Source organism: Heloderma suspectum, chromosome 6, assembly GCF_057233095.1.
Source record: "Heloderma suspectum isolate Gila_16-S chromosome 6, 16-S_ref, whole genome shotgun sequence".
NCBI classification, from domain to species: Eukaryota; Metazoa; Chordata; class Lepidosauria; order Squamata; family Helodermatidae; genus Heloderma; species Heloderma suspectum.
Genome location: NC_139463.1, coordinates 120,056,537 through 120,082,057, shown reverse-complemented (window position 1 = coordinate 120,082,057; position 25,521 = coordinate 120,056,537). Strand labels below are relative to the sequence as shown.

The 25,521-nt window shown below is 43.4% G+C and overlaps 1 protein-coding gene across 1 annotated transcript; it reads left to right on the top strand.

Moving 5' to 3' along the window:
* The first annotated feature begins 18,947 nt into the window (after positions 1-18,947).
* Positions 18,948-24,549, top strand: LOC146342898 (vomeronasal type-2 receptor 26-like). Its single transcript, XM_084808064.1, has 6 exons — positions 18,948-19,168; positions 21,151-21,442; positions 21,706-21,837; positions 22,784-23,011; positions 23,420-23,546; positions 23,648-24,549. The coding sequence occupies exons 1-6, from the start codon at positions 18,948-18,950 to the stop codon at positions 24,547-24,549; spliced, it is 1,902 nt and encodes a 633-aa protein (XP_084664190.1).
* The last annotated feature ends 972 nt before the right edge of the window (positions 24,550-25,521 follow it).

Here is a 25,521-nt window from a genome sequence, read left to right as displayed (position 1 = left end):
GGTCCAAAGTAATCCAGTGAGCTTCTCCTCCTCCTCTTCAGCCTCACCTTCAAGAAAATGTAAACTAAATATTTGGTTCGATGGTATATGCCACCTTTATCTTCAGAACACTTTATCTTCACAACAACCCTGTGAGGTAGGGAAGGCTGAGAGTCTATGAGTTACTTTTCAAAGAGGGAAGGTGCTTTAAAACAAACAAACCAACCAACCAACAAACAAACACCACTGCTTTCTCTCCCTCAGAGTTTCAGCATTTTTCCTGATATAATCCAGGCATGTCAAACTAGGGATATACAAAAGTCATTTACCTTTTTGAAAGGTGACATTTTTGGTGGGGGGGAGGCACTCCGTCCCTCCCCCCGAAATTCTCTCCGGCCAGCTCCACTCCGCGGAGTTTATACGGAGCGGCTGGCTGGAGCCGCCTGCAGCCGGACATCCGGCCGCTGGGCAGCCTGCAGGGACGCAAATGGCGGCTGCTGTAGCCGCCGTCATTTGCGTCCCTGTATTTTGCCGTGATAGGCTACGTAAATATTTACGAAGCCTATCACGGCAGAAAACAAACAAACAGTGAACGCAAAAGGCGGCAGCTACGGCGTAATAGCCATTTGCGTTCCCTTTTTTTTTGCCGTTTTAGCCTACATAGGCTAAAATATTTACGTAGGCTAGAACGGCGAAAAATAGCAAACGCAAATGGCTATTACGGAAAGAAAAAAGGAATGCAAATGGCGGCCACTATGAGCCGGCCAGGGAGGATTCCAGGGGGGAGGGACGGATCGCCTCCCCCCCGCACCGTGCCAGCCGGAATGGGGTAAGTGTTTTGCACACCCCTAGTTTGTCTGCATCCTTCTTAAACTGTGGTGCCCAGAACTGGACACAGTACTCCAGTTGAGGCCCAACTATTGCTGAATAGAGGGGCACCAGTACTTCATGGATTTGGAAGCTATACTTCTATGAATGCAGCCCAAAATAGTATTTGCCTGTTTTGCAGCCACATCACATGGTAGGCTCATATTCAGCTTGTGAGCTGCAACAATTCCAAGATCCTTCTCACTTGTAGTGTTGTTGAGCCAAGTCTCCCCCATCTTGTAACTGTGCATTTGGTTTCTTTTTTCCTAGGTGCAGAGCTTGGCAATTATCCCTGATAATTTCACTCAGTTGTTTTCAGCCCAGCACTCCAGCCAATCAAGATCACTTTGAATTTTGTTTCTGTCTTCCAAAGTATTAGCTATCCCACCCAATTTTGTGTCATCTGCAAATCTGATCAGCATTCCCTGCAATTCCTCCTCCAAGTCATTAATGACAATGTTGAAGAGCACTGGGCCCAAGACTGAGCCCTGTGGTACCCCACTCGTTACCTCTCCCCAGTTTGAGAAGATCCCATTGATCAGCACACTTTGAGTCTGATTCCGTAGCCAACTGTGGATCCACCTGACAGTTGCTTCATCTTGTCCACTTTCAGCTAGTTTGCTAATAAGGATATCATGGGGTACTTTATTGAAAGCTTTGCTGAAGTTGAGGTATATTATCTCCACAGCATTCCTCCTGTCCACACGGGAGGTTACCTGATCAAAATATGAGATCAGAGCCGTCTGGCAGGATTTGTTCTTGACAAATCCATGTTGGCTTCAAGTAATCACTGCATTGTTTTCAAGGTGCTTACAGATTGCTCTATAATCTGCTCCAGAATTTTCCCAGGGATTGATATCAGACTGACTGGTCTGTAGCTCTCAGCTTCCTCCTTTTTGCCCCTTTTGAAGATAGGGACATCATTAGCCTTCCTCCAGTCATCTGGCACTTCACCCGTCCTCCATGATTTCTCAAAGATGAGGGACAGTGGTTCTGAGGGTTCTTCTGCCAGTTCCTTTATCTGAAGAAAGCCTTTTTGTTGCTTTTAGCATCCCTTGCTAACCTGAGCTCATTCTCATCTTTAGCCTTCCTGACGTCATACCTGCAATTCAGTTCTACCTGCCTGTACTCTTCCTTTCTGTCTTGGCCTTCCTTCCACTTCCTATATGTGTCCTATTTTTGTTTTTGTTTTCACCTCTAAGCTTTTTGTGAAGACACTTTGGCTTCTCCCGTTGTCTCACACCTTGTTTTCTTGTTGGAATGGTTTGTAATTTTGCCTTTAGAATTTCCTTTTTTAAAAACTCCCACCCATCTTGGACTCCTTTTCTCATTAGAGTCGCTTGCCATGGGACCTTCCTTATCATTCTTCAGAGTTTAATAAAATTGGCTTTCCTAAAATCCAGGGTGCACGATAGCCGATCCTCTAGTTCCTTCTTACACTTTCTGTAGGAGGACATTATCAGCAACACAAGTTGTTAATTTCTTGGAGGGGCCATGTTTTGCAGAATTTTATCCTGATTAAGTTCTCCTGATGAAGTTCTTCATGCTGTGGCCAAACACATTCTTCCCAGCCCTTTATGAGGTGCAATACATCCCTTGCCCTATACTTCTTCCAGCAAGAATAGTAGGAATGGCAGAGAATTCCGCCACAGATCACGGTGAGGCCGAATGCCAGTGCATTCGGCCCCCCGTACTCCATGGTGGAACGGCCTGCAACCCCCCACCCCCCTGCAGATCTCCCCCAGGACAAGACTCACCTGGGGCGGATCTTCCAGGCTCTGGCAGCGGCTCTGGCGGCGGCTCCAGTGGTGGCTTCGGCAGCAGCAGCGGCCGGTCTTCCACCCGCCCGCAGCCGCCGCCATTTCCACTCTGGTAAAAAAGAAAAGAAAAAGAAAGACATGATAGGCTACATAAAGATTCACGTAGCCTATCGTTACTAGGTTTTCTAAAAAAAAAAACACACAACCTAATAGGCTACGTAAATCTTTACATAGCCTATCATGGCTGGGTGCGTTAAAAAAAAAAAACCACACATACGCAAATGGCGGCGGCTATGGCTACCACCATTTGCATTCCTTATTTTTGCCCTCTTGATGTATGTAAATATTTATGTAGACTATGACAGCGAAAATCAAGGGGAACGCAGTTAGCGTAGCGGGTACTAATTGCGTCCCTTTTTGATTCCCCGTTTTAGCCTACGCAAATATTTAGATTAATCTACGTAGATTAAGAGGGGAAAAATAAGGAACGCAAATGGCGGCAGCCATAGCCATTTGCGTACGCAGTTTTTTGTGGGGTTTTTTACCCAGAGCTCTCTGCGGCTGGAAATCCGGCTGCAGACGGCTCTCACCTGGCCGGGCCTGGCTGGCTGCTTCGCAGAGCTGCCGCGGAGCACAGCCGGCCGCAGAGGATTCCGGGGGGGGGGAAGGAAAGGAGCGCCTCCCCCCCTGGCGAGGATTCCAGGGGGAGGGATGGAACGCCTCCCCCCCACCATCAACATAATCCGCGAACAGGTAAGTCACTCTCGTACATCCCTAAAATAGCCCATGGTCCCACAATCCAAATCTCTCACATCAGCACCACCTCTGTAGACAGTCATTCACCTGGTGTATTTTCCCTTTCTATCCCTCTTCTAACTACTGGAAGGATGGATGAGAAAAGTATCTGGGCCCCATAGTTCTTAAGTTTCCTTCCCAAAGCTTCAAAAGCGAATGTGATTTCTTAATAGTTCCGCTTGGTGATATCATTTGTTCCCACATTAATGAGAAGAAAGGAATATATGTCAGTGGGCATTTTGAGTGTACTAGGCAACCATCAGTCATGACTCGATACCATCCTCCAGCATACCTGACGAGTCTATGGGTCTTTGTGAAATACTTGGGTTTCAATGCCACACAGCAAGGAGCCTCCCTCAACTACTATGCTTCTCTTCTTGTTGTTGTAGGCCTTGGTTTCATTGCCTAGGGTTGGACGGATTCCCTACCTGCTGGTCCGGATGGAAATCCGCCCTTGCGGGGAGGCGATCCATCCCTCCCCCCAGAATACATCTGGGCTGGCTTCACATTGCTGGTGATACGGCCAGCCACCATTGCCATGCTGTATCACTGGGCTAACTCCGGCTGCAAACGCATCCACTACACCATTTGCAGCCATAAAGTTGTTAGGTTAAACTAAATGCAGCCACTTAAGGCTGCATTTAGGTTACTCTAACAGCTTTACAGCCACAAATGGCATTCACTATGCCATTTGCACCCCTGTTTTTTCATGTGGTAGGCTACGCAAATATCTATGTAAATATAATTTGTGTAGCAAACTGGGACGCAAATGGCATAGTGGATGGCATTTGTGGCCAAAAAGCTGTTAGATAAACTTAAATGCAGCCATAAATGGCTGCATTAGGTTAACCTAGGGATGGTGGAGAAATCCACCACTGAGTCCAATGAGTCAGGGAGACTACCCCCCTGCCACACACCTGAAATCCACCTTTGATGAAACCTACCTGCTGCCAGCCGGCCTGGTCTGTCCGCTGCCTTCCGCTGCTCTGGTCTGTGGCTGCAAATTGCATCGATCGTAGTGGATACCATTTGTATCCCTGCTTTAGCTGCGATAGGCTATGTAAATATTTACGTAGCCTATCATAGCAAAGAGCAGGGACGCAAATGGCATCCCCTACGATCGATGCAATTTGCAGCCACAGATCAGGGTTTTCCCCCTGCCGTGACAGGCTACATAAATATTTACATAGCCTATCATGGCTCACTACAGGGACGCAAATGACGGCAGCTACGACAGCTCCCAGTTGTATCCCTGCAGGGCTGGCCAGTGGCTGGATGTCAGGCTCCGGGCGGCCGGAGGCGGCCAGAGCTGGCTGGCGGCTTCGCAGCTTGACTGCGGAGTGGAGCTGGACAGCCAGGATTCTGGGGGAGGCACGGAGCACCTCCCCCAGCAAGGATTCCGGGGGGAGGGATGGAGCACCTCCCCCCACCTGCGGAGCCCGGCAGAGCCAGGTAAGCGGGGTTTCGTACACCCCTAATCAAATCTATCCCCTATATTATTATCCTTCCTATACAGATCTTCCGTATATTCTTGCCGCCTTCTCTTGATCTCTTCTGCTTCTGTTAGGTCCGTCCCATCTATGTTTTTGATCATACCCATTTTTGGCTGGGATTTACCTCCAGTGTTTTGAATTTTATGGAAGGGGTCTCTTGTCCTTCCTATTCTATTATCTTCTTCCACTTCCGCACATTGCTTGTTCAAAAATAATTCCTTATCTCTCCTGGCTAACCTCTGGAATTTTGCATTTAATTGGGTATATCTCCCCCTTTCACTGTTGCTTTTTGCTTTCCTTCCTTCTTGGGCTACTTCCAGTGTCTCAGTAGACAGCCATCTTGCCTTCTTGGTTTTCTTTTTCTTTGGGACGTTTTTTGTTGCCGCCTCCTGAACAATGTTGCAAACTTCTGTCCATAGTTCTTCTGGGGCCCTATCTACTAAATCTAGTCCCTTAAATCTATTCTTCACCTCCACTGCATATTCATGAGGAATATTTGTGAGCTCATATCGAACTGCTCTGTGGGTCTTCCTTATTCTCTTTAGTCTGATTCTAAATTGTGCAATAAGAAGTTTGTGATCTGACCTACAGTCAGCTCTAGGTCTTGTTTTTACCAACTGTATAGATGTCTGCCACCTTTGGCTACAAAGGATGTTGTCAGTCTGATTTCGGTGTCAACCATCTGGTCAAGTCCATGTATAAAGTCGTCTCTTAGGTTGTTGGAAGAGAGTGTTTGGTAGGGATGGCGGAGAATTTCTCCCCGAAACTTCGGGGGGCCGAGCGCCAACGTGTTCGGCCCCCCGAACAAGTTTCGGGGAGAAATCCTCCGCCCCCCGGCCCCCCGCCCCCCCCCCGGGACGGGACTTACCTTCCCTGAATGTCCCTCCCGGCGGCGGGTCCGGCTGACGGTTCGTCCGGTGTTCGAGCAGGGCGGGAGCGGCAGCCGGTCTTTCGACCGGCTGCCGCCCCCGCCATTGCAAAGAAAGAAAAAAAAAAAAAGTCCCCTGATAGGCTACGTGACGATTCACGTAGCCTATCACGGCAAGATTTGCAAAGTCAGCCGTGATAGGCTACGTGAATCGTCATGTAGCCTATCACGGGTGACTTTAAAAAAAAAAAAAAAAGTGTGTACGGATAATGGCGGCCCCCATAGGGAGCCGCCATTCCCCTTCCTTATTTGGTCGCTGTAGTCTACGTCAATGTTTACATAGACTACGGCGAAAATAAGGGCAACGCTATTTGCGTTGCCCTTATTTTCGCCGTAGTCTACGTAAACATTGACGTAGACTACAGCAACTAAATAAGGAATGCGAATGGCGGCTCCCTATGGGGGCCGCCATTCGCGTACGCGCTTTTTTTTTTTTAAAGTCACCCATGATAGGCTACGTGACGATTCACATAGCCTATCACGGCTGACTTTCCAGATCTAGCCGTGATAGGCTACGTGAATCGTCACGTAGCCTATCAGGGGACGTTTTTGTTTTTGTTTTTTTACTTTCGTGTTCGCGGCCGGGCGAGGCGGGAAGCCTCCTCCCCGGCCTGAATTTCGGCCGGGCGAGGCGGGAAGCCTCCCCCCCCGGCCTGAATTTCGGCCGGACGAGGCGGGAAGCCTCCCCCCCCGGCCTGAACTTAGCGGGGGGAGCAGCGAAGCGCTCCCCCCCACCGCGAAAAAGCTGCGAGAAAAGGTAAGTGACTTTCGTTCACCCCTAGTGTTTGGTATGCACAGTGAGTTGTCTTGGCAAAATTCTATCAGCCTATGTCCCACTTCATTTTGTTCTCCCAGACCATGCTTGCCTGTAATTCCAGGTGTTGTTTGACTACCCACCATAGCATTCCAGTCTCCTGTAATGAAAATAACATGTCTGTCTGGCGTATTATCCAGTAGGTACTGCAGATCCCCATAGAACTGATCTACTTCTGCTTCTTCAGCGTCTGTGGTTGGGACATATATTTGGACCACAGTGATGTTAAATGGCTTACCCTGAATTCAAATTGGGATCATTCTATCATTTTTTAGATTGTATCCAAGCACTGCTTTAGCCACTTTATTATTAATTATGAAGGCTACTCCAGTTCTTCTGTGGTCCTCTTGTCCACAGTAGTAGATCTGGTGGTCATCTGATGTGAAGTGGCCCATTCCAGTCCACTTCAGTCACTGACACCCAAAAATGTCTATGCTTAATCTTGACATCTCCCCAGTAACCACGTCCAATTTGCTCTGGCTCATAGATCTTATATTCCAGGTTCCTATGGTGTGTTGATCTTTAGAACATAGTTTTCATCGTTCACCACCAGCACTATCGGCTGCTAGCCGTCCCTTCAGCTTTGACCTAGCTGTGCCATCACATCTGGGGCTAGTTGAACTTATCCTCTGTTCCTCCCCAGTAGCATTTTGACCATCTTCCAACCTGGGAGTCCCATCTTCCGATGGTATACCGACCTATCTCTGGTTTTACTGATCCATTAAGTTTTCATGGCAAGAATACTGGGGTGGGTTGGTGTTACCTTGAGTTCCTTGCGAGAGGGAGCCGCCTTGAGTTCCTTGCGAGAGGGAGAAAGGCGGGGTATAAATGCAATAAATAAATAAATAAATAAATACCTTCCCCAGGGATCGTATTTAGTCTGACCTCTCTGCCATGACCTTCCCATCTTGGGTGTCCCTTCACGGTTTAGCTCATGCCATCATTAAGATGCTCAAGCTCCAGCACAATGACAAAGTAACAATCTCCTTTGCTGGAGATATAGATATATATAGATGTGTGTATATATATATATATATATATATATATATATATACACACACACACACACACACACAGAACTTTTTTTTAAAAGTATTTCCTCCTACCCCAACAAAGAACAGGAAATCATCTCTTTTTTTCTTCCTTTTTTTTTTATAAGAGACCACTTTCACTTTCACTTTTTCAAAAAAAGTTGACTAAAATTTGGTTGCCATCCCTTTCTAAGTTTCAATTTTGAAAGAGGGAGGGTTTTTTCTCATTTGTTTTAAAACTGCTTGTTCTCTAGCAATATTTTGTAAATCAGCTTAAATGTCAGGGTATTTAAAATCAACAGTTATTTCTTGTACCTGTAAATTTCAGAAAGATTAGTAAAACTCTTCTGATTTTATGAAGGTTGGGAGAACACCCTATAACCATTTTACATGCTACAATGTTGTTGTTGTTTTCTGCTCATGGACTTAAGAGAAGGAAACACTATTGTGCATCCTTTAATTCATATCTTCCACCATAAACGCATTTCCTGTGTATGGCAAGGTGATTCCTGTTTCTGTCTGTAATGACTGCTGCCACCCTGGTAATCAGAAGAAAATGAAGGAAGGGGAAATATTTTGCTGCTATGATTGTGATCCATGCCCAGAAGGGAAGATTTCCAACCAGACTGGTAGGTAAAGTAGTAATCCAGCTTTCCCAACAGAAAATGTTTCTTGTTTCTGGTGAATTGGCACTGAAATGAGACCTCTTTGCATTTTTCAGATCTGAAAGACTGTTTCAAATGCCCACAAGACCAGTATCCAAACAAGAATAGAAACTGTTGCACAACCAAAACTATAAATTTTCTGTCTTATGAAGAAACGTTAGGGACCAGTTTAGCCTCAGTTGCCATTTCATTCTCCCTGGTCACAGCCATGGTACGAGGAACATTTATTAAAGACAAAGATACTCCCATAGTCAGAGCTAACAACTGGGACCTCACCTACATTCTCCTCATCTCCCTCCTGCTCTGCTTCCTCTCCTCTTTGCTCTTCCTCGGCCAACCTCGGAAAGAGACTTGCCTTCTCCGACAACCAACTTTTGGCATCATCTTCTCAGTGTCAATTTCTTGCGTTCTGGAAAAAAACACCATAGTTTCTCTTGCATTCAGAGCCAACAAGCCTGGATCTCGACTAATCAAATGGGTGGGGAAAAGACTGGCTTACTGCATTACATTCCCATGCTCCCTTGTTCAAGCAAGTATTTTTACTCTGTGGCTGACAAGCTCTCCACCATTCGCTGATTTAGATATGCACTCTGTAACTGATGAAATAATTGTGCAATGTAATGAAGGGTCCAGCAACATGTTTTACTGTGTCTTGGGCTACATGGGCTTCTTGGCCTTTATCAGCTTCACTGTGGCCTTCCAAGCTCGCAAATTACCTGACAGTTTCAATGAAGCCAAGTTCATTACATTCAGCATGCTGGTGTTTTGCACTGTTTGGGTTTGCTTTGTTTCAACTTACTTTAGCACAAGAGGAAGAGACATGGTTGCTGTGGAAATCTTTTCCATCTTGTTCTCCAGTGCTGGCTTACTGGGTTGCATATTTTTCCCTAAATGCTACATTGTTATATTTAGGCCTGAATTGAATAGCAGGGAGAAATTAACCCTCCATCAGCATTAAAGAGTCGGTCAACCCTAGCATGTCTAATTTATTGTTATGCATGTTGTCCAAGGATTTTAACAGGCTGATTAATATCACATTCAATTCTAAGTATTCACTTAAAAGTATCTTCACATCTCTCAACAAATCTAAATTCTACGCATGAAGAGAAGGCTTGTGGGGAAAGCATGCTAGCTCCACAAACCTCATTATTCTCCATACCCCCTTCAGATGGAGGGTGACGTTTGCAGGAAGAATAGGGTTAAACCCCCTTATTTACCCTGGGAATTCATTTTCCCCAGCTAAAAGAATCTGCACTGCACACTGTATCCACCAGATGCCCTCTGCAAGATACAATCCCTCCAAAGACACTGGAGTACAGACAGCATTTTAGTTTCAGAATGAAACTGAGAATGCACAATGCACATTGCCAGCAGTTGCTGCTGCCATTGGATTTAATGGGGCAGAAACACCTTAACCTTTGAACTACTGCTCAGAACACCACCAAACCAAGAAAGGATTACTTTCATCAAGAGGCCTGGATAAAGTTTTCATCATTAGTTTTTGCAGCAATCTGACAGAAAGATGTGATACGTCTGAGCAAAAACTGGATTAAAAAGGGTAAATGTGTCCATTCTTAGCATCATTTAACATGCTGTACCTGAGATCATTCTTCTCACATCAGTTTGAAACCTGGCATGTCAGTAGACTTCCCCATGGGCGCCAAATGTCAAATTAGTCAACCACAGGTGTGAGTTTCTTATGGAACAGAATGTTGAGCCTTATAACTTTGTGGCCTTTTTGTGTGACTTACCTTCACCACCACCATGCTGGTTTTATTGATGGCTGGGTTTATTGGTGCTTTATTTATTGATTTGCTTTGCTTTGCTTTGATTTTCTATCAGGGTAGTTTACAATCATGGAACCAAATAACAACATTAACCACAATAACAAAACAACAAAGTCACCCAAATAGTACAAAAAATACATAAAACGATATAATAATACAGCAATACAAGTATCAAAATAGTACAACTAGGGCTGTGCGCTGCTTTGGTCCACATCCTGAATCGTGAAGTGAATTGGGGTGCTTGGGGGTGTGTGATTCATTGAGCTCCAGAGTGAGTCAGAATAGCACCGAGGTGATCCGAAGTAAAGCAGGTCACTCCAAAGCACCTTGGTGCACGTCAGATATTGGGAGCCATTCTGAACCCCGGACACGTCTGTCTCTAAAATGTATCAAATTGAGAAAGATCAGAGAGGGGGTGAGGAGGAGGATGGAGGGGGGAAGGTGTGTGTGTGTGTGTGTGTATGTGTGTGTGTTGTTTAACAGGAAGGAACAAATCCCATTTTTCAAAACATTGAATTGCACCACACAGATTATTTAATCCAACTCCATCAGAAGCTGGATTCCTACCTAAATGTGGTGTTAACAAATGATACACCCTCACCTCCAGTTATTGATATAGCAAGAAAATATGACTTAAGCAGCAACATTTGATGATGTGTTGTGATGTGGATTGTCAAACAGTCCTATGAAAAATGGTAGATTCTCTGATCTGCACTTGATTTAAGTGGATTCTTTAATCTTAATATAGTAAAAGTCACAAATGTTAGTGTTAGATTCATGAGTGGGTTAGTGGTATGTTAGAAAACAAATGTATTAATGTAAAAGGTGAGTTTATTGCATCATTTGTCATGGACTTTCATGTTTGGGTGTCAGTATATGTAGAAAAGTATTTTAATAAAACCTTAAAAAACAAAACAAAACACAGTCCTCAAGTTGTTTTTCCACCGGGCACCCATATGACCTTATATACCAATCCATTTTACACTTATGTGGATTTTATACTTCCATGGATAAAGCGGAGTCCTCCAGGGATCTGTATTGGCGCCAATGCTTTTCAAATTGTTCATAACTGATCTGGAGCAGTGAGGTGGTCAGTTTGTTGATGACACCACATTATTTAGGGTGGTTAAAACAAAAAGAGATTTCAAAGAGCTCCAAAAGAATCTCTCCAGATTGGGAGAATGGGCATCCAAAGAGCAGATGTAGTTCTTTGTAAGCAAGCATTAAGTGATGGCCTATTGGGCAAAAAAGCCCAACTGCTTATACATGATGATGGGATCTGAGCCAGTGGTGACTGACCAAGAAAGAGATCATGGGGCTCCTGTGAAAAAAAGGCAATTTCTATGGAATAAAGAAATTGAAAATAAAACTGCCAAAATCATACTGCCTTGGAATACTGTGTACAGTACTGGTCTCTGAGAGAGTAGTGGAAAAAGAGAGTCTGGAAGCACCTCGCTGGGAATGTACACAGTAGCAAACACTAATCTATTATGATTATGATTATGATTATTTATTATTTATTTACAAAGCAGAGGGAGCAATCCTATAGCCATTAGTGAGCACCTAGATGGCCATAGGATATCTGGTTTTCTGGGAATAGACATCGGAGCCCGCGTTCCGAGGTCAGTTCCCAGAGAATCGATATCACCCCACTTCCACGCTTCCTCTGAGGCAGCACAGAATAGCACCATGCTACATGCTCGCAAGAGAAGTGTGGGGAGGCTGAAATGGGGTGTTCCCAGTAGGGATGGTGGAGGGTTCTTTCAGTGAGCCTTTCAGTTTCGGCCCCCTGAAACCCATGGCGGAACGGCCTGCCACCCTGTGGAATCCCCTCGGAATGACACTTACCTGGGACGGAGGAGGCGGCGGCGGCAGCAGTGGGTGGTCTTTCGGCCGGCTGCTGAAATGGCCATTTGCGCCGCTGCTCTTTCCATGATAGGCTACATAAGTATTTATGTAGCCTATCACGGTAAAGGCAGCCATGCAAATGGCAGCCACTACACCACTTGCGTGGCTGCCTTTACCGTTATAGGCTTTGTAAACACTTACGTGGCCTACCATGAAAAGAGCAGCGGCACAAAGGTCATAGCAGATGCTGTTTGCATTTGTGCTCTTTGCCATGATAGGCTACATAAATACTTATGTAGCCTATCACGGCAGCCTAGCAGGATACAAATGGTGGCTGCTATGGTGGCCGCTATTTGCATCCGCAGGAGCCCGGCCACGTCCAGAACTCTCCAGTTCTCCAATTTGGCCATCATACAATGTTGATGTATTCTTCCAAATGAACAGGAACTGAAATGGGACAGTCTTCTCTATTTTTCAGATAAAACTGTTTCACATACTCAGAAGATCAGTATATCCAAACAAGAATAAACATGGTTGCATTCCCAAAGTTTGAAACTTCCTGTCTTATGGTGAACTTTTAGGGATCAGTTTAGTCTCAGTTGCTGTTTCTTTTTCCCTGTTCACAGCCTCGGAGCTAGGCATTTTTCTTAAGCACAGAGATATGCACATAGTCAAAGCCAATAACCAGGACCTCACCTACACTCTGCTCATCTCCCTCCTGCTCTGCTTCCTCTCTTCTTTGCTATTCCTTGGCCAACCTGGGAAAATGACTTGCCTTCTTCAACAGCCAATTTTTGGTTTAATCTTCTCAGTGGCTGTTTCTTGTGTCTGGGCAAAAACCACAATTGTTTCTCTCACATTCAGAGCCATAAAGCTTGGTTCTATGTTGAGATGTGGATGGGAAAAAATCTGGCCCATTTCAGTGTCCTTCCATGCTCCCCTGTTCAAGCAAGTATTTGCTCAGTGTGGTTGGCAACCTCTCCTTCATTCCCCAATTTAAATATGTACTCTGTAACTGAAAAAAACATTGCAATGCAATGAAGGTTCAGTTACCATGCTTTATTTTGTCGTAGAACTAGGGATGTACGAAATCCCACCCTGGCTCCATGCCGGTCAATCCATGGTGAGGGGGAGGCATTCTGTCCCTCCCCCCAGAATCCTCCCTGGCTGGCTCCGCAGAGTTTGCTGCCGCTGCAAATGGCGGCCGTCATAGCAGCCGCCATTTGCGTCCTTGCAGTAAGTCGTGCTAGGCTGCGTAAGTATTTACGTAGCCTATCATGGCAAAAGGCTGCCATGCAAATGGCGGCCACTATGCCATTTGTGTGGCTGCCTTTTGCCATGATTGGCTACATAAATACATACGCAGCCTATCACAGCTTACTGCAAGGACGCAAATGGCATAGCAGCCGCCATTTGTGCCCCTACTCTTTGCCATGATAGGGTACGCAAGTATTTACATAGCCTATCATGGCTTACTGCAAGGATGCAAATGGTGGCTGCTATGACAGAAATTTCTTCACCATTGATTTTTGTTTTGAAAACAATTTCTCTTCTATGATCAAATTGAATGGAAATGGTCAAAAAAGAGGAAGAAATTTTTGGCACAGCACTAGACTTTACAATAGCAAAGGTGATGAGAAGTAGATATAATGGTAATTAAATTTAGGTTGTGCACTATGTAAAAAAAAATAAGTCAACAAAGGCCATATTGGGTAATGTTACTTAGTGTTCGGTTGTTTCTAAAATATGGATTGGTGTGCCTATATATTTCTTACTCTCTCAGACGCTCATTTTTCCAATCTTAAGATTGCTTAATCCTGAATTTTAAGGGAATTTTTCCAGTCTTGAATTTGAGACATTCTCCTTTGAGAATATTTTAATAAGAAATGTCCATGAAAACACATAAGTATTTTTGTGTTCATTGCACCAAATATATGTGATTACTACAATATTTCACATCAGATATGCTTTTCATGCCCAATATACACATTTATTTCAAGCTATTGTCCTAACACACTGCATTTTTAAAGTTATTCCTCCTAATATATGCATTTCTATATAATTTCTTAAGTGGAGAACTCCTTCACAAAATTCTTAACAAGTGCCAACTAGAAAAAAACAAACAAAAAAACAAACACGAAGCGAGTTTGCTTACTGATTCAAAAGTATATACTTAGATATGTTCACATTAAAATGCAAACAGAATTAATTTGTTCCCAATCCCTCTTGCAGAATGGTAGCCATATTAGTCTGTCGAATACGAATAGGCGAATACGTTTATTTATGATGGTATGAGAGTATTATTATGATGATGATTGTTATTATATCCCACTTTATCAGGTTCATGAAATGAAATCTTAGTTGGCAGATTTTTGTGTGTGAGTGTATAGGCTCTATGTAAATCCCCCTTTGTTGTTGTTCAGTCGTTCAGTCATGTCCGACTCTTCGTGACCCCATGGACCATAGCACGCCAGGCCTTCCTGTCCTGAGCACTCTCCCGGAGCGTGCTCAGGTTCATATTCATTGCATCGGTGATGCTATCTAGCCATCTCATCCTCTGCCGTCCCCTTCTCCTTTTGCCTTCAGTCTTTCCCAGCATCAGGGTCTTTTCCAGAGAGTTTTCTCTTCGCATTAGGTGGCCAAAATATTGGAGCTTCAGCTTCAGTATCTGTCCTTCCAATGAGCACTCAGGGTTGATTTCCTTTAGGATGGACTGATTTGACCTCCTTGCAGTCCAGGGGACTCATAAGAGTCTTCTCCAGCACCACAGTTCGAAAGCATCAATTCTTCGGCGCTCAGCCTTCCTTATAGTCCAGCTCTCACAGCCATACATTACTACTGGGAAAACCATAGCTTTGATTAGACGGACGTTTGTTGGCAAGGTGATGTCTCTGCTTCTTACTATGCTGTCTAGGTTGGCCATAGCTTTCCTCCCAAGGAGCAAGCATCTTTTAATTTCATGGCTACAGTCACCGTCTGCGGTGATCTTGGAGGCCAAGAAAGTAAAATCTGTCACTGCTTCCATTTCTTCCCCTTCTATATGCCAGGAGGTGATGGGGCCAGATGCCATGATCTTCGTTTTTTTAATGTTGAGTTTCAAACCAGCTTTTGCACTCTCCTCTTTCACCCTCAACAAGAGGCTCTTGAGATCCTCTTCACTTTCTGCCATTAGGGTGGTATCATCTGCATATCGGAGGTTGTTGATAATTCTCCCAGCAATCTTAATTCCGACCTCTGATTCATCCAACCCGGCATTTCTCATGATGTACTCTGCATATAAGTTAAATAAGCAGGGTGACAATATGCAGCCTTGTCGTACTCCTTTCCCAATTTTGAACCACGCGGTTGTTCCATGTCCGGTTCTTACTGTTGCTTCTTGACCCTCGTACAGGTTTCTCAGGAGACAGGTAAGGTGGTCTGGTACTCCCATCACTTTCAGAATTTGCCACAGTTTGTTGTGATCCACACAATCAAAGGCTTTAGCGTAGTCAATGAAGCAGAAATAGACATTTTTCTGGAATTCTCTTGCTTTCTCCATGATGCAGCGAATGTTAGCGATTTGATCTCTAGTTCCTTTGCCTCTTCTAAACCCAGCTTGTACTTCCGGTAGTTCTCGGTTCGCATACTGCTGAAGCCTAGCTTGTAGGATTTTGAGCATCACCTTGCTGGCATGTGAAATGAGCGCAATTGTGCGGTAGTTTGAACACTCTTTGGCGTTGCCCTTCTTTGGAACTGGAATGTAAACTGACCTTTTCCAGTCTTGTGGCCATTGCTGAGTGTTCCAAATTTGTTGGCATATTGAATGCAGCACTTTAACAGCATCATCTTTTAGGATTTTAAATAGCTCAGCTGGAATACTGTCATCTCCGCTAGCTTTGTTGTTACTAATGCTTCCTAAGGCCCACTTGACTTCACTCTCGAGGATGTCCGGCTCAAGTTCAGTGACCGCACTATCATGGCTATCAAGGACATTACTATCATGGCTATCAAGGACATTAAGATCTTTCCTGTATAGTTCTTCTGTGTATTCTTTCCACCTCTTCTTAATCTCATCTGCTTCTGTGAGGTCCCTGCCTTCTTTGTCCTTTATCATGCCCGTCTTTGCACAAAACATTCCCTTGAGATCTCCAATTTTCTTGAAGAGATCTCTAGTCTTTCCCATTCTGTTGTTTTCCTCGATTTCCTTGCATTGTTCATTTAAGAAGGCCTTCTTGTCTCTCCTTGCTATTCTCTGGAACTCTGCATTCAGTTGGATATCTCTTCCCCTTTCTCCCTTGCTTTTTGCTTCCCTTCTTTCCTCAGCTACTTGTAAAGCCTCATCAGACAGCCACTTGGCTTTCTTGCATTTCTTTTTCTTTGGGATGGATTTCGTTGCTGCCTCCTGAACAATGTTACGGACCTCCGTCCATAGTTCCTCAGGCACTCTGTCTATCAGGTCTAATCCCTGAAATCTATTCCTCACCTCCACTGTATATTCATCAGGGATATGATTTCGGTCATACCTGAATGGTTTAGTGGTTTTCCCTACGTTCTTCAATTTAAGCCGAAATTTTGCAAGAAGAAGCTCATGATCTGAGCCACAGTCAGCTCCAGGTCTTGTTTTGACTGACTGTATGGAGCTTCTCCATCTTTGGCTGCAAAGGACATAATCAATCTGATTTCGATATTGACCATCTGGTGATGTCCATGTGTAGAGTCATCTCTTGTGCTGTTGGAAAAGAGTGTTTACTATGATCAGCGTGTTCTCTTGGCAAAACTCTATTAGCTTTTGTCCTGCTTCATTTTGTACACCAAGGCCATGGCTGCCTGTTATCCCGGTGATTTCTTGACTTCCTACTTTAGCATTCCAGTCCCCTATGATGAAGAGGACATCTTTTTTTGGTGTTAGTTCTAGAAGGTGTTGTAGGTCTTCATAGAACCGACCAACCTCAGCTTCTTCGGCCTCAGTGGTTGGGGCATAGACTTGAATTACTGTGATGTTGAATGGTTTGCCTTGGATTCGTACTGAGATCATTCTATCATTTTTAAGATTGTACCCCAGTACTGCTTTTCCCACCCTTTTGTTGACTATGAGTGCTACTCCATTTCTTCTAAGGGATTCTTGCCCACAATAGTAGATATGATGGTCACCTGAATTAAATTTGCCCATGCCTGTCCATTTGAGTTCGCTGATTCCCAAGATGTCGATGTTCAATCTTGCCATCTCATGTTTGACCACCTCCAGCTTACCTTGATTCATTGATCTGACATTCCAGGTTCCTAAACAATATTGTTCTTTACAGCATCGGATTTTCTTTTCACCACCAGACACATCCACAGCTGACTGTCCTTTCGGCTTTGGCCTAGCCGCTTCACTCTTTCTGGCGCTACTTGGAAATACCCTCTGCTCTTCCCCAGTAGTATATTGGACACCTTCCGACCTGAGGGGCTCATCTTCTGGCGTCATATCTTTTAGCCTTGTGACAAGTTCCATGGGGTTTTCTTGGCAAGGATACTGGAGTGTGTTGCCATTTCCTTCTCCAGTGGACCACATTTTGTCAGAACTCTCTGCCATGACCTGTCCATCTTGGGTGGCCCTGCACGGCATAGCTTATGGCTTCACTGAGTTACGCAAGCCCCTTCGCCACAACAAGGCAGTGATCCATGAAGGGGAATTCCCCCTTGAGTTAAGGCAAATCACACAACAGACAAAGGTTCCATCAGTATAAGCCCTGAAGTGCTCTAGCTTATAAAAATGACACATGTTGATCTAATAAAATGACAATTGGCATCCATGATCTGCTGGGGGATTGTGCCAAACTGCAAACTGCTCTGGAAAAATCTGCCCTGAGTACTGTAAGTTAGAGCAAGAAATTGACACATTTACACTTTTTATTCCTATATTTGGATGACAGATGATATATTTATGCCATGGGGCTGAGGATACTGGTGCATTTTATTCAGGCTCCTGGAGGAAGGCAATTTCTCTGGTGAAGTTCTGACCAGTCGTTCAAAGATTATTAAGATAATTTTAATAATAAAGATAATTTTCCTGTCCATTCAAAGCCTATGGCAGCAAGCTCCAGAAATTTTACCACATGGATGTTTAATTTTGAAGCGAGAAAGCTTTCAGCACTCCAGTGTTTTCAGAGGTACTCTACTAGGCTGCAGGGGGAGGAATGTACTGGATTCCAATTAGTTTCATAATCAAATGGGCCACAGAAGGACAGAACTACCTGTTTGCAAATAGAACAAGATGTGAATGTGGGGGAGCAGAGTTTTCACCACTCCCCATGTTCAGGATGCCAGAAGCACAGCCCTTTTTGTCCCTGAGAAGAGTCTGAGCATAGTTTTTCATCAGGTAATTCTGAAGGAGAGTAGATGTTTTTAGAGAGGAAAGAGATTGGGAAGAGCACAGGAGGGGGAGTGAGTGATAAAAAGTGAACAAAAAGTATACATTAAAAAAACCACACCCAAGGTATTAATGTTCAAATTACTGGGACAATTACACACTTTTCTTGGTTGTCACTACTTCTCTATAGACGTATTTGTTTCCCAAAGTACCACTGAGGTGCAAAGGCCTGAAGTGATCATTTCGTTCTCATAATTATACAAATCATTACAATTGATTAACCTGGCAAATGAGGGCTTTTGAGCAGGCCCTGGAAAACAGTCAACAAGCAAGCTTGCAAGTGGTAATAAATGCAACCCATGTGCCACTGAGATCTGGGAGTAGGGGCAGGAGGAAGCCAGAACTCCTCTCTGACAGCCCCACTCCCTTCTTTTTTTTTTTTAATTTGGTATGTTCAGGAAATGTGAGTGTTGACAACCTAAGCTAGTATTCTGGAAATTTGTAATGCTACAAAAACAAAAACTAAGGCTAAGGAATTTTTCTTGAAGACGTGTATTAACAGAGTCAGGCACCCCTCACCCCCACTGTAGCTGAACAGGGAGTTCCTGTTTATCGATACAGCGGAGCATGGATAAAGTGGAGCTTTGACATGAAGATGTTCCGGCTAGTGGTGATCCCGCTTCTACTGCCTCCCAGTATGTTCAAAGTAGATAGTAAAAGGTGTCTTGTGGATAGTCTGGTCCCTGTTCCTCATGAGTGGCATCAGCCAGGCGAAGTCATCTTTGGTGGGGTTGCTTCTCATATCAGTTATCTTTTCTATGAACTAACATTCAAGGACGACCCTTCACAGAAGCTGTTTGGAGTTCCACAGTAAGGTGTTTGTTTGTTAGTTTGTTTTTCCTCCTCTGCATCTTCTGAGCATCAGGCCACAAAAGTGATCTATGTGAGAAAATGGATGCTCCAAGAAAATTGACAGGGTATTGGTCAAATCCAAGGACACTCCTCCATCTCAATTCCCTTTTTGAGTTTCCTGCATTTTTCTCAGGTTACAGTAAATAAATACTTATTTATTTATTTATTTATTTATTTATTTATTTATTTCTATAGCACCCAATTGAGTTCACAAGCTCTGGGTGGTTCACAAAAATTAAAGCCACAAATACTGTTGTTGTAGTTTTCTTCTCTGTCAAATAATGACAGGAGGGTGGCGGCGGGGGGGAACTCCTTCAAAAGTCAACATCAGATTTCAAAAACCATGCAGAAATGGGTGGAATCTGCAGATAAAAGCAACGCAAAAACGTTTTTTCAAGAGTAACAGAAAATGGTGATAGTTTATGCATCAGAGTTTAATCTTTGCCAAATCACATGTTGCTAAATATGCCACAGTCATAAGCCTGGGGCATAAGTTGAGTCTGCTAGGAAGTTCAGAACTGAAAGTTTAGGGGAGGAATAAGCAAAGATCAGGGAACCGAGAGGCAGATTTCCACATTCTCTCTAGCTGCGTTAGCAAAACTAACACATAGTCTTATTCTTTAGCTTTTTTATTGCATTTACATCCCACTCTTTTTCCTTCAAGGAACCCAAGGTGGCTTACATGATCCCCCTCCACTTCCATTTTATCCTCAATGCAACAGGATGAGGTAGGTTAGGATGAGAATCAATGACTGGCCCAAAGTCAACCACTGAGCTTCATGGCCAAGTGGGAACTAGAACCCAGATCTCTCAACTCCCAGTCCGACACTCAAACCAGTACCTTACACTGACTGTCTCTTCTGCCACTAGGGACATACAGATTTGGTTAGATCTGTTATGTCTGTGTTTCATGGATTCTCAGACATCTTTCATTCCATCGTCTGCTCATTGATGGAATCTGACTTTTTGTAGGGAATGTATGTGCATTTTGTCCAATGCACACAATTGTGTATTAGCACTAATGCACATTACACAATTGTGTTTTTATACACATCCTCCCAAAGGGTTTTTTTTTTTTTTATGTCCACATGTCCACTGAATTCTCATGACTCAGAAAAAGTCATTCTGCTGCAGAATCTGCTGGCCAGACTTATAGAACTCCAAACACATTTGAATTCAGTGCAGATTTCTCTGACCTGAATAATATATGGAATATATAGTGCTATGAGCTTTACTGGGCTAGATTGAAATTCATTCAGTGTATTCAGTGGTCACCTAAGTGATCGTGTATTTCTAAATGCTGAGGTGTGGGAATTGAAGGAAATGGCTTTTATCATATGTATATGTTCAGAAAAACAAACAAACAGCAACAACAACAACAACACACACACACACACACACACACTTATGTCACCCTTCATCCTTCTACATATCTGGCAGTGTACAAGAGTATGGTAAATACTGTCATATAATATATGATAAAACAATAGAACAACAACAGCATTGTGACAGCAAACTATCTGAGCAAATATAATACACAGACAGATCATATATATATATATATATATATATATATATATAATCCCTCGGCTTTCACATGGCAAGGAAAGCATAGCTTTCCAAGTAGTGATCCACAAAAGACCAGCAACACAGAGGACAGGAGATGTGTGTATATAAAATACCCTAAGGTCAGAAGGAATTTGACTATCCCCTCAACTCAAGACATAACAGAATGTGTCGAAGATACTATGCAGAGAACAAATCCTGACATTCATGCATCATAAATTAAATGTCGGGACAAGGTGTTTATTAGATCAGAATCGTCTCCAACAAATAAATGGATATTCTTCCATCTAAACCACTAAGAGAGAAATGACTAGGATTGTAGCATGATGACTTACATTTATTTACCTAAAATAATGTACTATCTCTATTGGCAGTGTTGTGACCAATTTCTACCAGCATATCCTTGCCCTTGTGTTTGCCATAAAAGAAATCAATGAGGATCCCAGGATCTTGCCCAATGTCACCCTCGGGTTCCACATCTATGACAGCTACTATGATCTGATGATGACCTATCGGACCACATTGGACCTGCTCTTTAAAACATATAGATTTGTCCCCAATTACAACTGTGAAGCCCAGAAAACAACCATAGGCATTGTTGGGGGACAGGGCTCTGATATATCCTTCTCTATGGCAGACATCTTAAGCCTCTACAAGATTCCACAGGTAGGAGAAAGTGAATAGCGGTGTGGGGATGCCTATTTAACTGAGTGAGGGATTTTGTGTTTCAGAGAAGGGGGAGATATGGATGAAAGAATAAATAATATGGGAAATTGCATTATAATCGCATAATATGAGAAAGAGAAACAAAAGAAGCTCATGACAAACTCTAACCTATGTTACAACTTCAGAAATATATCTTGTATTACCAGGAAAATGTATGAAGAGACTCCTCCTAACTTATCTGTACATTGTGCTTTTTCTTTTAGTTCACTTATGGCTCCTTTGCCTCAGAAGAGAGTGAAACAACTCAGGTCTCTTCCTTTTACCGCATGGTCCCAAATGAAGCCCATCAGTATATGGGAATAATCCGGTTACTTCAGTATTTTCAATGGACTTGGGTGGGACTCCTGGTGATGGATGATGATAATGGAGAACATTTCTTGAAAACGCTGGAGCCCTTGCTTTCCCAGAATGGAATATGCTCAGCCTTCACAAGGAGAATCACACAACATGCCCGTTTGGATGAGTGGAATGAAATGCATGATTTATTTTTGAAAATGTATATAGCTTTCACAGATGATAAGGCCAGCACATTTATCCTGTATGGAGACTTTTTGAGTGTTACATGGCTGAGAACAACTATATTTCTACGAGACCCTGAAAAAAGAGAAAGCACATCATATGCAAAGATGTGGATTATGACAAGCCAGACTGATTTTGTATCAACGGGGCTTGAGAGAAATTGGGATTTTCAGCTATTCCAAGGTGCCATTTCCTTAGCAATTCACTCAAAAGATCTTTCAGGGTTCAAGGAATTTCTTCAGACTATAAAAACTTACTGGATGCAGGGAAATGGTTTTTTCAAAGATTTCTGGGAGCAAGCATTTGACTGTTATTTAACAGATACCATATCCTCAGTGAATGTTGATGAAAGATGTACTGGAGACGAGAGGCTAGAGAGTCTCCCTGCAGGTCTTTTTGAAATGCACACAACTGGCCAGAGCTACGCAATCTATAATGCTGTCTATGTTTTAGCTCATGCTTTGCATGCCAGGTCCTTGTCTAAAGCCAGCCACAGGGCAAGGGTGAGAGGTAGAATCATTGATCTTCAGTCTCTGCAGCCTTGGCAGGTAATGTCTCCGTCACCATGTCTTATTTCAATGACAAGACTAGCGGAAGGTGAGGAGAAATGCATGTTTTCCTCCTCAAAAACTGGTGAAAGGTGTTTAACGCTGACGGAGATTTGCTGGTTAAACATTCTCTCATATAATGGAAGCGTGAAAATTTAAGTCTGCCATCTCCAACACCTTATAACATCTCTCTGTCTTTTTCTCTTTCAACAAGCTCCACACATTTCTTCACTGCATTTCATTTAACAATTCAGCAAAAGAAACGGTGTCCTTCAATGATAACAGGGTAATGGGAGGTGGATTTGACATCATGAACATGGTGACTTTTGCTAATAACTCCTTCCAGAGAGTGAAAATTGGAAGGGTAGATCCCAATGATCCTGAAGGAAAGGAATTCATCATTAATGAGGATATGATTTCATGGCACAGACATTTTAACCAGGTATGGATTCAGGGTACACTATGCCGAAAATCTCTTTTCCAAATGGGTAATGAGGGTGCCAAATATCCAATGTTCTACCTGACCTTATGCAGGGTCATCATCTCTTGAAGGAAGTCAGTACTATCAAAAACTAGATGTTATGCTGAACTCTCCCTATATCCATTCAGAATCATATTATATTTTTTGATATATGAATAATGAAATCATGTCCAAGAACCATGATTCATAGTTAACCTAGGTCAAGTCTGGGATCTGGGTAATACACACACACACACACACACACACACACCCGCCATTAGCTTGCAATATGTGTTTTTTAATAGGAAATAATACTGCATCAGATCTTCAAATGGACTATTAAATGTATGCATATATATGATCCTAAATATACTTTCTACATATGGATAGGTGATCCCTGTTTCTGTCTGTAATGAATACTGCCACACTGGTAAGCAGAAGAAAATGAAGGAAGGGGAAAAGTTTTGCTGCTATGATTGTGATCCATGCCCAGAAGGGAAGATTTCCAACCAGACTGGTAGGTAATGTAGGACTCCAACTTTCTCATCAAACAGTGTTTATTCTTTCAGATAAATTGACACTGAAATGGGACTCCTTTCTCTTTTTCTTTCTTTTCAGACATGACAGATTGTTTCAACTGCCCTGAGGATCAGTATCCAAGCAATGATAGAGATGGTTGCATTCCCAGAGTTCTAACCTTTCTGACTTATGAGGAACCTTTAGGGATCACTTTAGCCTCAGTGGCTGTTTCATTTTCACTGATCACAGCCCTGGTGCTTGGAACTTTTATTAAGCACAAAGATACCCCAATAGTCAAAGCCAACAACTGGGACCTCACATGCATTTTCCTCATCTCCCTCATGCTCTGCTTCCTCTCCTCTTTGCTCTTCCTCGGCCAACCGGGGAAAGTGACTTGCCTTCTCCGACAACTGACTTTTGGCATTATCTTCTCAGTGGCTGTTTCTTGCATTTTGTCAAAAACCGCTATAGTTTCTCTTGCTTTTAGAGTCACCAAGCCTGGATCTAGGCTAAAGAAATGGGTGGGGAAAAGACTGGCCCATTACATTGTCCTCCCATGCTCCTTAATTCAAGCATGTCTTTGTACTCTGTGGCTGGCAACCTCTCCACCATTCCCCGATTTAGATATGTACCCTGTCACTGAAGAAATCATTGTGCAATGTAACGAAGGTTCCGTCACCATGTTTTACTGTGTCTTGGGCTACATGGGCTTCTTGGCCATTATCAGCTTCATTGTGGCCTTCCAAGCCCGCAAGTTACCGGACAGTTTTAATGAAGCCAAGTTTATTACATTCAGCATGTTGGTGTTTTGCAGTGTGTGGGTCTCCTTTGTGCCAACATACTTGAGCACCAGGGGAAAAGACATGGTGGCTGTGGAAATCTTCTCCATTTTGTTTTCCAGTGCTGGCTTACTGGGATGTATCTTTTTCCCTAAATGCTACATTATGGTATTAAGGCCTGAACTGAACAGCAGGGACCAACTAACCACGAGAAAATATTAAAGGATCTGTCTTTCCCTTCTCAGTTTTGTGTTTGGGGAGTGTTTAGGGACAAGGATGTGGAAGTGAGATTTTGCAGCAATGTTTCAGTTTTGAGTGTGCTTTCTTGACCTTCTTCCCAATAGTAGGTATGTTAAATAGTTCTTGTTGAGTCTGGGACATGGGAGGTTGTGACACTGAAGTGCTTGCTTGAAAAATGCACAATATTCAGTCCTTCTACCTCTGCCATTGTGTGCTCCACATCTGTCATTAACCTGTATCTTACTGAACTTTCTGTGACTTCAGTGTCAATTAAGTAGAGAAAAATAAAAGCCTTAAAAAGTTTTTAATTCATCAATTCCCTCTGGCCCCTGCACCTATCCTTCTGATATATTTGAGTTGTATCATCTAGGGTCACCTCTATAATGTCTGCCGTTTTTATACAAATGGTTATAAAAACCACAGTGGGGGCAGAGGAAGATTTTTCAGTGTAAAAGAATCTATGTGTAATCTGAATTGAGTTAAGAATTCAAAAGGAGAAAGGAAATGACTCTCAATCTGGGTGGCGGAGGAAACAAGCAAACCAACAACCCACAAGTCGAAGTCACCCCACTCCCATGTTACTCCCCACATGCTCACTACATATGGCAAATGAGAGGAAGAGCAGAGATGATTTTATTGTAACTCACAAGGGGCACATCCTTCACATGAAGCTATTGGAATGCCCCTGGTGAAACCTTTCCTAGGACTAGAAGATGGAGGCATCACTCGCTCTGCTGCATTATTGCATCCCTCCTTCCCCATCAGTGTTTTAGACGTATGCCGGAAAAGGCACTTGGAGAAGAATGTCTGCATCTCCAAAGCCTGAATCGGCATGAAGCTTCATCTGAGTGCAGCAGCTTCAGTTCTGGTCAACAGGGATGGACAGACTCCCCTGCTCCCAGCTTTCTTGGGTGCTCGCCAAGCTGCTGCATCGTCACAGCTCAGTAAGCGTCT